Source organism: Lates calcarifer, linkage group LG19 (genome assembly GCF_001640805.2).
Source record: "Lates calcarifer isolate ASB-BC8 linkage group LG19, TLL_Latcal_v3, whole genome shotgun sequence".
Taxonomy (NCBI): Eukaryota; Metazoa; Chordata; class Actinopteri; family Centropomidae; genus Lates; species Lates calcarifer.
The window spans coordinates 5142449-5154785 of record NC_066851.1 but is presented as its reverse complement, the minus strand read 5'-3'; the positions used below and the strand labels follow the sequence as shown (position 1 = coordinate 5154785).

Here is a 12337-nt window from a genome sequence, read left to right as displayed (position 1 = left end):
AGCATTGGCCAGTTACCGATTTCAAAAAGTCAAGGTTTCAAACATATAGGTAAGCAGATATATATCTACCATGTTCGCATCTTAGCTTAGTGTCTTAGCATGCTTACATTTCGCTAAATTGCAACAAAGTACAGCTGAGGTTGATGGGAATATCATACATTTTGCAGGTGTTTTAGCCATAAACTTTGAACAATTTAAATTTGATATAATGGTGGTGAAATTTCAAAGTAATTCATCCAGGTGTTGTTGAGCTATTTCAGTCTGGACTTAAGTGGTGGAGTTGACCGACCAATTGACTGACCAACTCATATACATAACTAATCCCTGCAAAGCACTAACATTTCTACAACAGTTCTACATCATACATACAGTGCCACTCACTGTTTTTTGTGCATTACCTGATGCTTCTGACAATGTATCTGGATGATAGTATGTATTGCACTGCTACTATGACTGATGGGAAAATTACATGAATAAGCAGGTGCACGGGTGTTCCTCATAAAGCACTCAATGAGTGTAAATACTTGAAGTTTCCTCTGGTTGTAGAGTGAAGGCTAATAAAGTTGATAGAATAGTTAGTCCTCTTAAAAGAATTTAGTTACAACAGATTAAGCGTCACATACAACAAAAACCATATTGTAGCTATAATGCACAACACACTAAAGTCTGTCATTTCAAATTAAATGGACAAAGGAGACTCAAATGGCCAGATAAAATATTTCATGCAGAAATTCTAGGAGCAAATGTCCCCTCTACAGAGTAAAATGAGATTTAAGGTTGCTATATCTTAATGACTGACTTTCCTTCAATGATGCTTTAAGTCCATAACATCCAGAAATTTCCTCCTCCTTGCCAGGTCAGGGTTGATTTAGACATCTGTTCCATTTGGCATGTGTATGCTTGGAACAGTCTACTTGGTGCCCTGGGCCATTTAACACTTGCTCAATATCTTAAAATGAAACTGCCTGTGTAGATTGCCTTGGAAAGGTGCCTGCAACAGAAACCAGTTTGTGTTGAGGGGATGTTGCTCGGGGAAAGGCCTGAGGCAAGAGATTAGAGGTAGAATGTGATGAAGCTTAGTGCTGCCTGATAGGGCCTTGTCTTGGCAGGTTGTATCTTCCGCTAATTGATGAGCTTTGGTTTTTGTTTTACTTGCTCCTACTTTTTTGTCATTGGGCATTCTCTTTGGGCTGATAATGTATGACTTCCAATAAGTTTTTAAGGGACCTTAAAGTATCCTGAGCCTTCAGAACATCTACAGATCTTCACAATGAAAAGAAAAAAACATATTCATCAAGCAGGTGAACTCCTAAATGCCCTGGCCAAAAATTAAAGAGTGTCTCCTTTTAACAGACTCATCTTAATGTATTTATGAAACAGAGATGCAAAGAGTATCTGCGATCAAAAATTACTTTTTAGTTGTCCTCTTCTTTTAATCCCAGCCCTTAGGCAGACAGTAAAGCCCACAATGAAAATAAAACAAAGAATGAAAACAGGTTGTGTTAAGATGTGTAGAAAAAATGGCCTGGCTGAGAATGGAAATGTGGCCTACAGACTTTAAATTACACAATTGTAAGGCCTGTGGCCTGGTCAGAGAAGATGCTCAACAAAGTATCTGAGATGCAATCTGTGCAGAATGGATAGTAGGTGGTCAGTCAACACATAAAATTATATTTCTACTGATTCCACACAACAAGTGAATTGATTTTTCATCACTGGGATGTGTGAGTGTGGTGAAAGTGATGTACTAATCCAGCATCCAAGATCTGTATCTGCTCTAATACAAGCCTCATTAAACATATCATTATAACAAAACATCACAGTTTTACACACCTTATAATTAAACCCTCAAGAACAAAAGTATGTGTTGCTAAATGCTGTACTTGTTTTTGTTTTGTCCTTTACAGCAAAGAGGTGATGTACAGCTACAGGTAATTGTAAGCTACCACAAAAAATGACTGGTATTAGACAGGTAGCTTGTGCCTTAAATTTAATCAAATATTGTATTGTAATTATGTTAACGTTTCTTGAGTGCAGCAGACATTTTATCGCTTTTTCTGTTTCAGGGACACTATTTGATTTTATTTCCTGAGGGCACTGTGCCTGCACCTTGGCCCTAGTTTATTTAACTCCTGTTTCAAAGCATACACTTGATCGGTGTCAATGAGTTATCAGTTATCTAAACGGACTGGGAGGGGAACAGATACGTAGGCAGAGGGGGGACAGAGCACTCTTTTTTGGTTTCTCTTAATATCTTTGGTGAAGAAACGCTGAATTGATCATGTGAAACCAACAATGGAGAGTATGCCATGTAGAGCAAACATTTCAGCAGTCATTTGACATGAAAACAAAATTTCCACGAGTTAACGTACCTTTAAGAACAATACAAATGTATGGTCTGCTAAATCCTGCTGCCAGCACAAGACAAAAACACACCAAATAATCATTACCTCTATTAAATATAATGAACTGATACACTTGGTATAACAACATACAATTAAGTAACCGCTTGTTCTGACTGACTGACATAATGTAATTGAGGTTGTGACTGCAGTAACTTCATTTCAGCACCATAGAGAGCACATTCCTTTAAATCAGACCACATTTCCTTGGTAATCATTGAAGCATCCAAGTGGACTAAACATCCACTTGTGAGTATTGTTATCATGAGTGCATTGCAGGCTCTTAGCCTTGTTGAAATTTTTTCCCAAATATGTCTTATGTGAGAGATTAAGAAAATGTTTCAAAAGGACCATTTGTTTTAGCAAATGTTGCAGCTTTAAGTTCACAGCTCAAAATGGTGACCTTGAAGAGCTTGAATGTTTATATTAATCACTATTAATTAGCAGTGCAAAAGTATACTTTTTAAGTTTGATCCTGCCGCTGAAAACTTTCCAAGTAGAATACCATGAATGTAACACACTGCTTGCAGTATTCTGTTCACCTGCTTGACATTATTCAGTCTGCACACGTGTACGACTGTGGATTGACGAGCACTGGTGGAGCTGAAGAGTCTTTACAAGACTGACGGGAAACAATGAAATCAGTTATACTCTATCGCTCATCCTTATGGGCCACTGCGTCACTGTATGACAGCCCTCAAACCTTTTGCTGCAATTTTGACATTCTTTTGATCTCACAAATACTCTCACTATGTTGTGACAGTGTAGGGGTTTTCATTTTTGTTGAATATATATATATATATATATATATATATATATATATATATATATATATCATATCTCCCTGTGCTTGTTACCCAATAACAAAAACTTCAGGGATGAGTTTATTTTATTCATGCAGTCAAAGTGAAATTGAAAACTCAATTAAAGGCTTATGATGGAGATGTTCTGCGTATTTAAAAGTGAGCCTCAGAGCCACACTATAATACGTTTTTTTTTTTTTTCCCTCCAAATCACCATCACCCATCCATCCACATGTCCAACACTGTCCACTCCACCGGCTTCCTCCAAACCCATTTCCCTCATTGCCTTCACATGGCTGTGTGTGATTGATGGGCCTAGGGACACCCTCACTCTGCTGTGTACCTAATCGCAAAGTATAGACTCGCTGTAACGCTCCATTAAGAGCCTGCAGCAGCATGGTGTAATGGTTAGGGAAATGGGCCAGGGAAGGGAAGGTCACTGGTTCAAATTCCTACAGGGTTGACTGCTGCCTTGTCTCAGCTACATGTGAATTGTGACAGTTTGCAGGGTAATACATGAGCACAAATACCGAATATGCTCTTCAGTGGATAAACATTGTTATAACTATAAAGGCAAATGTGACCTTCTGCCTTAACACAGTACTATGACAGAGTCAAAGTCACATCTGCTATTGACACAATCTGGTAATGAGCTTGTCAGTCATCACAGTGGTCTCTGTTTATTTCCAGGATGAGAAACTGTAGGACATTAAGTGTCATTGACAGATTTGCTGCACTTAATTAGGGTCTCTGTACAGCTATGCCACAACCATCAGAGAAATACTAGCAGAAGGCGGGATTCTAACTTCCTGTCAGGAGGATGAGCTCCAGAGATAGGCATATAACCACACAAGTCACTTTAGGGGCAACAAATTGGATTGCTTGTTGGCCCTGTGACTGATGAGTTAATTAAAGTGGAGGGGTATGGAGAAAGAAGTCAGACACTGCTCCATTTATTTATCCTGTATTGACTATATCTCCTTGCACTTCACTGGCTTGAGTAATCGCTGCCTTTCTGCTCACGAAAACAACTAAGGGGGAGGAAATGGACATTGTCATTGTCAAATTTGATTAAAACTAAATTTATCTGTGATTTAGCAGAATTTGAGTCAACTTACAGTAGAGGAGGAAAAATTTGACTTCTGACTGTTGCATATCCTGCATATGTCCTTTGAGCATGTCAACCTTGAGATATGCAATGCATATAAAGGACAACCAGTAACAATACAACACATGGGGTTGGAAATTAAATGAATCATTAGCATGTTTTTGTCTCTTGCTGATTTGAGAATCCTCAGAGTGAATCATGCTTTTCTTGCAAAATTCCTCTAAGTCTGCAGAAAACCATTATGCAACCCCAGTGAGAAATACTGAACATTTTGTGTCCACAGACTTTTATGTGGTGAAATTAAAACTTCAAACCTTTGGGAACAAATTAAATACAGTTAATCAAGTTTGGATCAGGCTTTGTGCTACACACCCCAAAAGCCTGACAATACAGGTCATTAATAGCAGTAATTAGCACATTTTGGGTGCAGGGGACTGGAACAAATAAAGCAAACAACTGTCTTTGCCAGGGACTGAGTCTGAGAGCCTTAATCGAGCACCTTGGCTTCATGTTCTGTGCTAGGTAGGAAGGTAGGTAATTTGAGCCCAGCCTTGTGACAGGTGCTGGAGGGGAGAGTGGGGGAGGTTCAGAACACCACGAAATGTGGTGAGGCCGCACGGTGAGCGTGCCGAGACGGATTAGGGCTTAGTCTGGGAGTGGGATGTGTGTAGTGGGTGTTGTGTTGGGAACCCAGGTGGTGCCTGAGGAGAGTACGGCTCATCTGCATGCTTTTTCTCTCTACTAGCCACAGCTTTATGTGCTGCTTGGCAAGAGGAACACAGTGAACCCAGAAAACAATTAGACACTGTTCAACTGAGGATGGATTTGCATGAGCACCAGCACCCACTCTGCTCTGTCCTTACAGTGACAGAAAAGACAGTTAGACAAATCACTGGGGAATCACTAATGCTGCAGTGGGACTGATACTGATTTGTTTGTATGTGAATGTTAGTTTGCTCTATGTTTTTCTTGGTTTTGCACTTTTATCAGAAGCTTCTCTCCTCATGCAAAGTAATTCTGGGGATAATTTAGGGAAGTGACAGATTCTCTCAGTCCTCACTTCCTCACAAAAATTACTTTAGCTCCAGGAGTTATCTTCAAGTTTAAGATTAGGACAAGGTTTATTTTACGGTAAGAGTAAAAGGTATGTAATGTTGAGGGGTAAGAAATATGAAATTTATGGGCATTTGTGCTCCATTTTAGTTTCTCTCTTCTTGTCCTTATCTCTTCCTCTCATTCTCTCTCTCTGCTCACACACACACACACACTCACACACATACACACACACAATCATTTACATATCTGACAACCAGATAATGTAATGGGGAAGTCATGTGTAGCTGATTTGTCAGGTTGCCAGCACTGGCCAGCTGTAAGAATCTCATCAACATCAAATGATGAATTGTTCCCTATAACTAACTGCTCTGACCTGACCTCAAGTCCGAACATCCCATTTGAACCAAATCTGAAGAATTACAACTAGACAAATCTTTCCTGTTGAACGATGTGCCTCATTCATTCCAAGCTAAATACTGATCGAGTATAAAAGCTATTTCATTGTTGCAGAGCTCAAAGAGACTCATCCTCTGTAAAAGTATGGGAGATTAAATTTGCTGGACTGTCGGCATCTCTGAATTCAAAAAGAGGCCTTGGAGTATGATCACCTTTTTTAAAGATGCTTTGTATGGCTGTATAGAAAAATACAAGCCAAAGCCCACTCGAGCGCCTTCTAGTAATGTATGTTGCATAAGAAACAGAGAGGACTTTGAAGATGTGTACAATACTGGTCCATCTGTCAATCTTTTGACAAAATGATCCACACAGAATTTCTGGCCAGAAATCAGGGCAACTGAGGATGATAACAGTTGACAGGAAGGGGAGCAATTATTCACATAACACAGAAATATTCCCAGGTGTCCAGTGTGTCCAGCAGCATAATTTGTCCATCAAACAGGAAAAACAAACTAAGCCAACATTTTCTCAATGATTCGTGTTCTGTGTGTAAAATAACAGTTTTTACAGACCGCAGAATTGATACATGGCATAATATTAAGCCTCAAAATAAGGCTGCATGTTACCTATGCTGACAGAAGGTACGGATTTTGATTTGCACAAAAGGGTTAATGCTAGCAGGTGCAGTGGGACTGGGGGCTGTTTTTCACAAGCAGGGGGTTTACAGTTCATTCTGCATGTTCTCTGTTGTGCAGAGGAAAGACACAACAGAAAACACAACAGAGTATGCCATGTGCCTCTAAACAGCAACTAAGAATTGTCTGTAACATTTTAGACTAGACCCTAAACAGCATATTCACTGAAGATGTCTTGAAGTAGTACACTAGAATGCAAATATAAATGCATTATTGCAAATCCAACTGAAAAAAAAGGTAGGTTTGTGAGGACAATGTTGTGTAAGTAACATTATATCTATGTAGATTTCTGTTTTGAGTGCTGTTGCCAGGTCTAAGATTTAATTTAGTCCATGATAAGCAGCTACTGGTGGAGCATTTCCCTTGGTCATCCTTTACTTGATTATTCCTTTTTATGTGAGTTCAGCAGACTCTAACATGGTCTGGTACACAAGTGGGGTAACTTTTCTTACAGAACCTTTCAGTACCTGAAATTAAGCATTTTCAAATCATGCTTATTTCAACATGTAGAAAAAAATATGAAATGTATTAAAAACATCTGGATGATTTCATACATGTACAGTACAACAATCTGTTCCATTAAAACATCACATGCATTTTGTACCTCTCTGCCTACCACACATCCGTCTGCTGGAGAAAACAAGGATTTTATCCATATTTCCTCAGTAATGCACACTTGAAATCTTTAAGCAAGGGTTGCTGTGCTTCTGCATCTAGCTCAGAGGAAATTGAATCAGTTATATTAATCCAATTTCAGGAGCTTTCGAGGTTGACAGAGAAGGATATTATATCAGTCTCGAGAAGTCTACGCTTTTCATTCCACAACATGGTGTAATGAAGTTAAAAATCACAGAATGTAGCTGTGCAATTCCCAGTTTGACATGTTTAAGCTGCTTTGGGAACTTGGTCATTCTGCAAACATGTGAGACACATTTAGTCTTTATAAATTTTACACAGAGACCGTGATAGGAAATACCCACAAACACACACACACACACACACACACACACCACACACACACACACACACAAAACAACTGAAAACTTATGAAGAATCTCAGAATTTATCACCTAATACGCTGGTTTGTATTTGTTTGTAGTACATTATATATATATATGTATATGTATGTGTGTGTGTGTGTGTGTGTGTGTGTGCATGCGTATATATCTCCTGACTAACCAGAGCCTAATGTGAAATCAAATAATTGTAAAATCTGACTGAAAAACAGCCACTATTAGTACAATATTAAATATATGATCATATAAAACACATAAAATTAAGCAACAGGTTGCATCTTTAAGCTTTAACCAGTCAATACCTGCACATATTGATAAAAAAAACTTACTTTTAAACTTATTACTATACTTATTTAATGTCAATCAAATGACAAACTTTTTTACAGGCAATATTTCACACATTCTTGCTAAATGTTACATTAGATTAGATTAGAAACAGTGCTCACAGAAAAAAGAGCAGCATCACCATTACCTTAAAATAATATCTGTAAGAAATGACACAGATGTGCCAACTTACCCATGGTGCAGTTTGTGGTAAAGTGGGGCTCGATGGTGGCTGTGTCATCCTGCGGGATCCGCTGATGGTAGCTGGCTGAGACCCGAAAAGGTGATCCTCCCTGGGTGCCCAGGGTAAGGTGGACCACCGCCCAGCTGCCGAGGAGAGAAAGCAGGAGCAGGGTCAGTGTGAGGAGCAGACACCATGGCTGACAGAAAAACCTGCATCTGTTGCGGGGGTTGGGGGTTAGGGTAGCACGGGCCTGCTCTGCCTGAGCTCCCAAAGTTTCAGAGGAAGGACTGTCCAGGGCTTCAGCGGAAGCCGTCATGGGGGCTTCCTCATTCTCCTCCATTTTGGGTGGGTCGCTTTCTTCCTTAGTCTGGTGATGCATGGCCCACCTTTTGAGCCCACCCCAGACTTTTGTGGAGGTTTAGAGGTAGCCAGGTGCAAGGTGGTGCCTCAGTTGAGATCTGTGAGGAGATGACTCTATGCCTAGACTTTAAAGCCACTATTACGGCAGGTGTGTGGTTGAGACAACGCACTCAGGTCAAGTTCTAGTGTTGAGGCAAGCTGCAGTCCTGTGGTGAATGCTGTCCTCTCTCACCCAGCGGCTGGCTTTGTGTAGTTCAACTGTCCCTAATTTTATTAAGCAAATTGTGCTGATTTCTCTTTGGCTCCGAGCTCATCAACAATCTCTCTCTCTCTCTCTCTCTCTCTCTCTCTCTCTCTCGTTTACTCCCTTTCTCTCCCCTCCCCCTGCCTCTTGCCCATCCCTTCATTTTTACATGCAAACCACGAGTAGCACCGCATATGGTGAATACACTTTAAATACCAGCTTCTCAAATGAGAGGTTAGATTTACTTATGCCATACCTTATGCACCTACACACACTACCGACACGCAACAATAGCTACTGATTACAGTACCCACACACTCACAATGACATACTATCAATGCAAGTGCCATCAAAGAAACAGATATATCATTGCAGACTGCAGCAGAGCTTAGATTTTTCATTTTATATTTTCTTGCTGATATCCATGCTCTCTTTTGCAGCACTATTTTCATTAAGTGTCCAGTTTGCACAAACATTTCACATCAACAGCTCAGATATAAAAGTGAACATATTTTGACAGTTTGACGTCACACTGCATCAAACTGCTAACATGCACAGATTGTTATGTACATAAAACAGTCTCCTACTCCATCTTTACTTAAATAACTATAAATGTATCTAATTGGGGAAAAAAGTTTGCAGTATAAAACATTTTCCTGTCAACACAATGGAATCTACATTCTCAGGAACATAGCTGATATTCAAGCTGCTGAGCCCACAGTTGAGCTCTGCTTTGTCAGTGTTTGTTGGCAAAGCAGGTAAAGGCTGATATATATTTAGTAATGTTATTTGGCATTAATATAATTTGACATAAAAGCAGGAAAAGGACAAAAAAGTTCATGCTCAGTCAAAGGGCACTGGATAATACAGACTGACAAACCCATATGGAGATATTATAGGTATATTATTATATAACTCTACGTGTGTACCATTCCTGCTCAGCACACAGATAAGCTACAGAGTTAAATATTAGGCAGCAAACTCTCAGATTGTTTTTCAAGAGTTAAGGGTTAAGACATAGCTGGAGCTAAAAGAAAAATGAATACTGGACTATAAAGTGGCAAAAAAAACATGACTGACTGGATGATAATGTTGCTATGTTTCTTTTGGATGTCTGACAACTGTCAGACAACTGTGGAAGAAACAAGTGTATATACAGTTATTTGTCAGGGTTGTACATCTGTGAAATTGTTTTGGATTTTCTAACCCTTTGTGGACAAAAATGAAATAAAATCAAGTTCACCAGCTCCCTCACTGGATATCTGGTGATGGTGAAAAGGTCTTTTTTTTCTGGAATGAGGCATCTTGTCACCTTATTGAGAGGAACTCTGAAACATTTTCAAAATGTATGCTAGAATGTTTCTCCTTGGACTCATTTATTTTAAACACCTGGAGCTGTTGTAAATGTAGCAGAGACATCTTTAGAATTTAACTGGATATACTCAAGACACAGGAAATACAGGAGTACCCATATCAACACACACCCACCTCCATGTTTCACAGTCAGCACTATGCAGTGACTGTGGTAGTCCTGGCCAGGACAACGGCAAACATGCTGGCCCTCATCTGATCCAAACCAATTTATTTTGGTTTCATCTGACCAAAATATTTGTTGCCAATGCTCATTCATCAGGCATCTTTTCATGTTCTTTGGCAAAGTTTAATCTCGCAGTTTTGTGCATTTTTTTTTTTTTTTTTTTGAGTAATGGTTTTCTTGGATGTCCTTTTCACTGTCTGATCAGTCACTGAAACACCAATGACCACAGATAATCCATGCCAAATCAGAAGCACTTACCCATCTGTTTTTCAATGCAAGGTTGCGTAAATAGCAAATTGTGTCTGGTGTAATTTTTCGAGGATGGCCACTGCACCTTCTGTTACTGGTAGTATGGCTTTTCCTATACCTCCTCAACCACTGCTGTTACTGTGTTTCACAGTCTGATTTCTTGCTTGTTGAGACAGTTCCTCACCATGTGGAGCCATGCTGCATTGTTCTTTGGGGCCTGACTTTCAGTGTAGTCTGTCTAACCTGTTAAATATACATAACGATCAAATGACTGACATTTAAACTTAGAAATAATACAGTTATTATAATGACACATATTTGAACAATTTAACATTTTGGTTATATTGCAGAGGATTGTACTCAGTGTTACTGTATGCTGTATTTGCATCCAATATCCAAAAGAGTTCCCTCTCTATCAAGACATCCACAATGTAATATTTTCTTCCCTCCAGAGTGATATAATATTAAGACCATCAAATTGGAACAATGTCACTAAAGGTTCTAAGCAGCCACAGACCACCAGTGATGACGTTATTCTCACAGATCTCAGCAGGTCTCTACCTTTCGATTATGACAAGTGCGCTGGGAAATAGGAAACTGTCTGTGTTTATTTTGGGGTTTATTTTGTGCTTTGTTTGGATAGAACTGTGCTAGTAAGAGTACAGCAAACATAAATTTACACACACACACACACACACACACACACACACACATACACATACACAAACACAAACACAAGCCCCCACCACACAAACAGGCTCTGAGCTTTTCTGATTTCCCCAATGTCTGTGCTCTGACTCAACAGGCTTTGCATTACTACCTTTGTCAGCTTCCCCTCTTATGTTTTTCTTTTTTTCATGTTGTGCTGCTTTTCCTCTATCCTCTCCTCTTTCACTGCTGTCACCTCTTTCCAGTCCCTTTTCACTAAACCCTCCTCGCTCCATCTCTCTCCCTGTTCCTCCTCCCAGATTTTGCTCAGAGTTTAGGGAAGGTGTTGACCAGATGGGGAGTGATGTTATAGCACCACAGTACATCGTTAGAGAACAGCTTTGCAGTGTGGGACCTGCTCCCTGCCATATCCCATAATAGAAAGGAAATGAAGCCCTAGATAAGGGCTGCCACAGTCTCCTTGATAACCTTGAGATGATTTGCCGACTGAGTAATATACATATGGTGTGGCTGAATTCACCACCATCTCAGCTGAGGGCCAAATTCTGTTAAATGAGTGCTCAGCATGTCGGTGATGGGATTGTAATTGTACAGAAATGTTTGTTTCCATGTGCATAAGATAAGTGCAACCATATGCATGGCAGCCCAGTGTCCTCTTAAACCTAGATAAACAACGATGAAAGAGCTCAATATCTAAACACGAAACACATAAAGAGTCAGTAAAATCTATAATTCGGGTGTACTGATAATAAAATGGAAAGAGCTGTACTGCAACCAATCTTGAGCGATCAATGCAAGCCTGATTTCTATCTACTCATAGTGCAAAATTGTACACAAGTCTCCTGGACTACTGAATTATTTTTATGTCTTATCACACTGTCTGTGCTGGTGCTCACAGGACTGATTAACTGATTAACAGCGGATCAGAGCAGAGCTGCCACAACACGTCACTCAAACATTTAAACCTAATTAGTAGTATACCATGCAAGGCACAGCAGTTGTAAATATAAATAAATAAAAGTAAATGAATGATAAAGACTCCTCGTGCAGGGATTAGATATACATGACTAATCCGAATGCGGATGCTAATAATTCTCATTAAGGTCCTCTGTGTCCTAACGGCCTCATAGTTATTTAAAATCACCTGACCTTTGTTCAGGCTCCTGTTTGGTGAAGGCCTCTCCCATGATGAGAATGTTTTTTTCACAACAGAAAACAAACAAAACAGCTCAGGCCAACTAATCTTGCTTGCCAATTGACAATTCTCATTTCATAATGCTATTCATTTATGCTC

General features: G+C 39.6%; 1 protein-coding gene across 2 annotated transcripts in view; it reads right to left on the bottom strand.

The window, feature by feature from the left end:
• alk (ALK receptor tyrosine kinase) overlaps positions 1 to 12337 on the bottom strand; it is a 298545-nt gene that overhangs the window by 57162 nt on the left and 229046 nt on the right. For both annotated transcript variants that reach the window (XM_018695171.2, XM_018695172.2), the window contains exon 5: positions 7994 to 8127. In XM_018695171.2, the coding sequence (XP_018550687.1) occupies positions 7994 to 8127 (134 nt within the window). The remainder of the gene's footprint in view (positions 1 to 7993; positions 8128 to 12337) is intronic.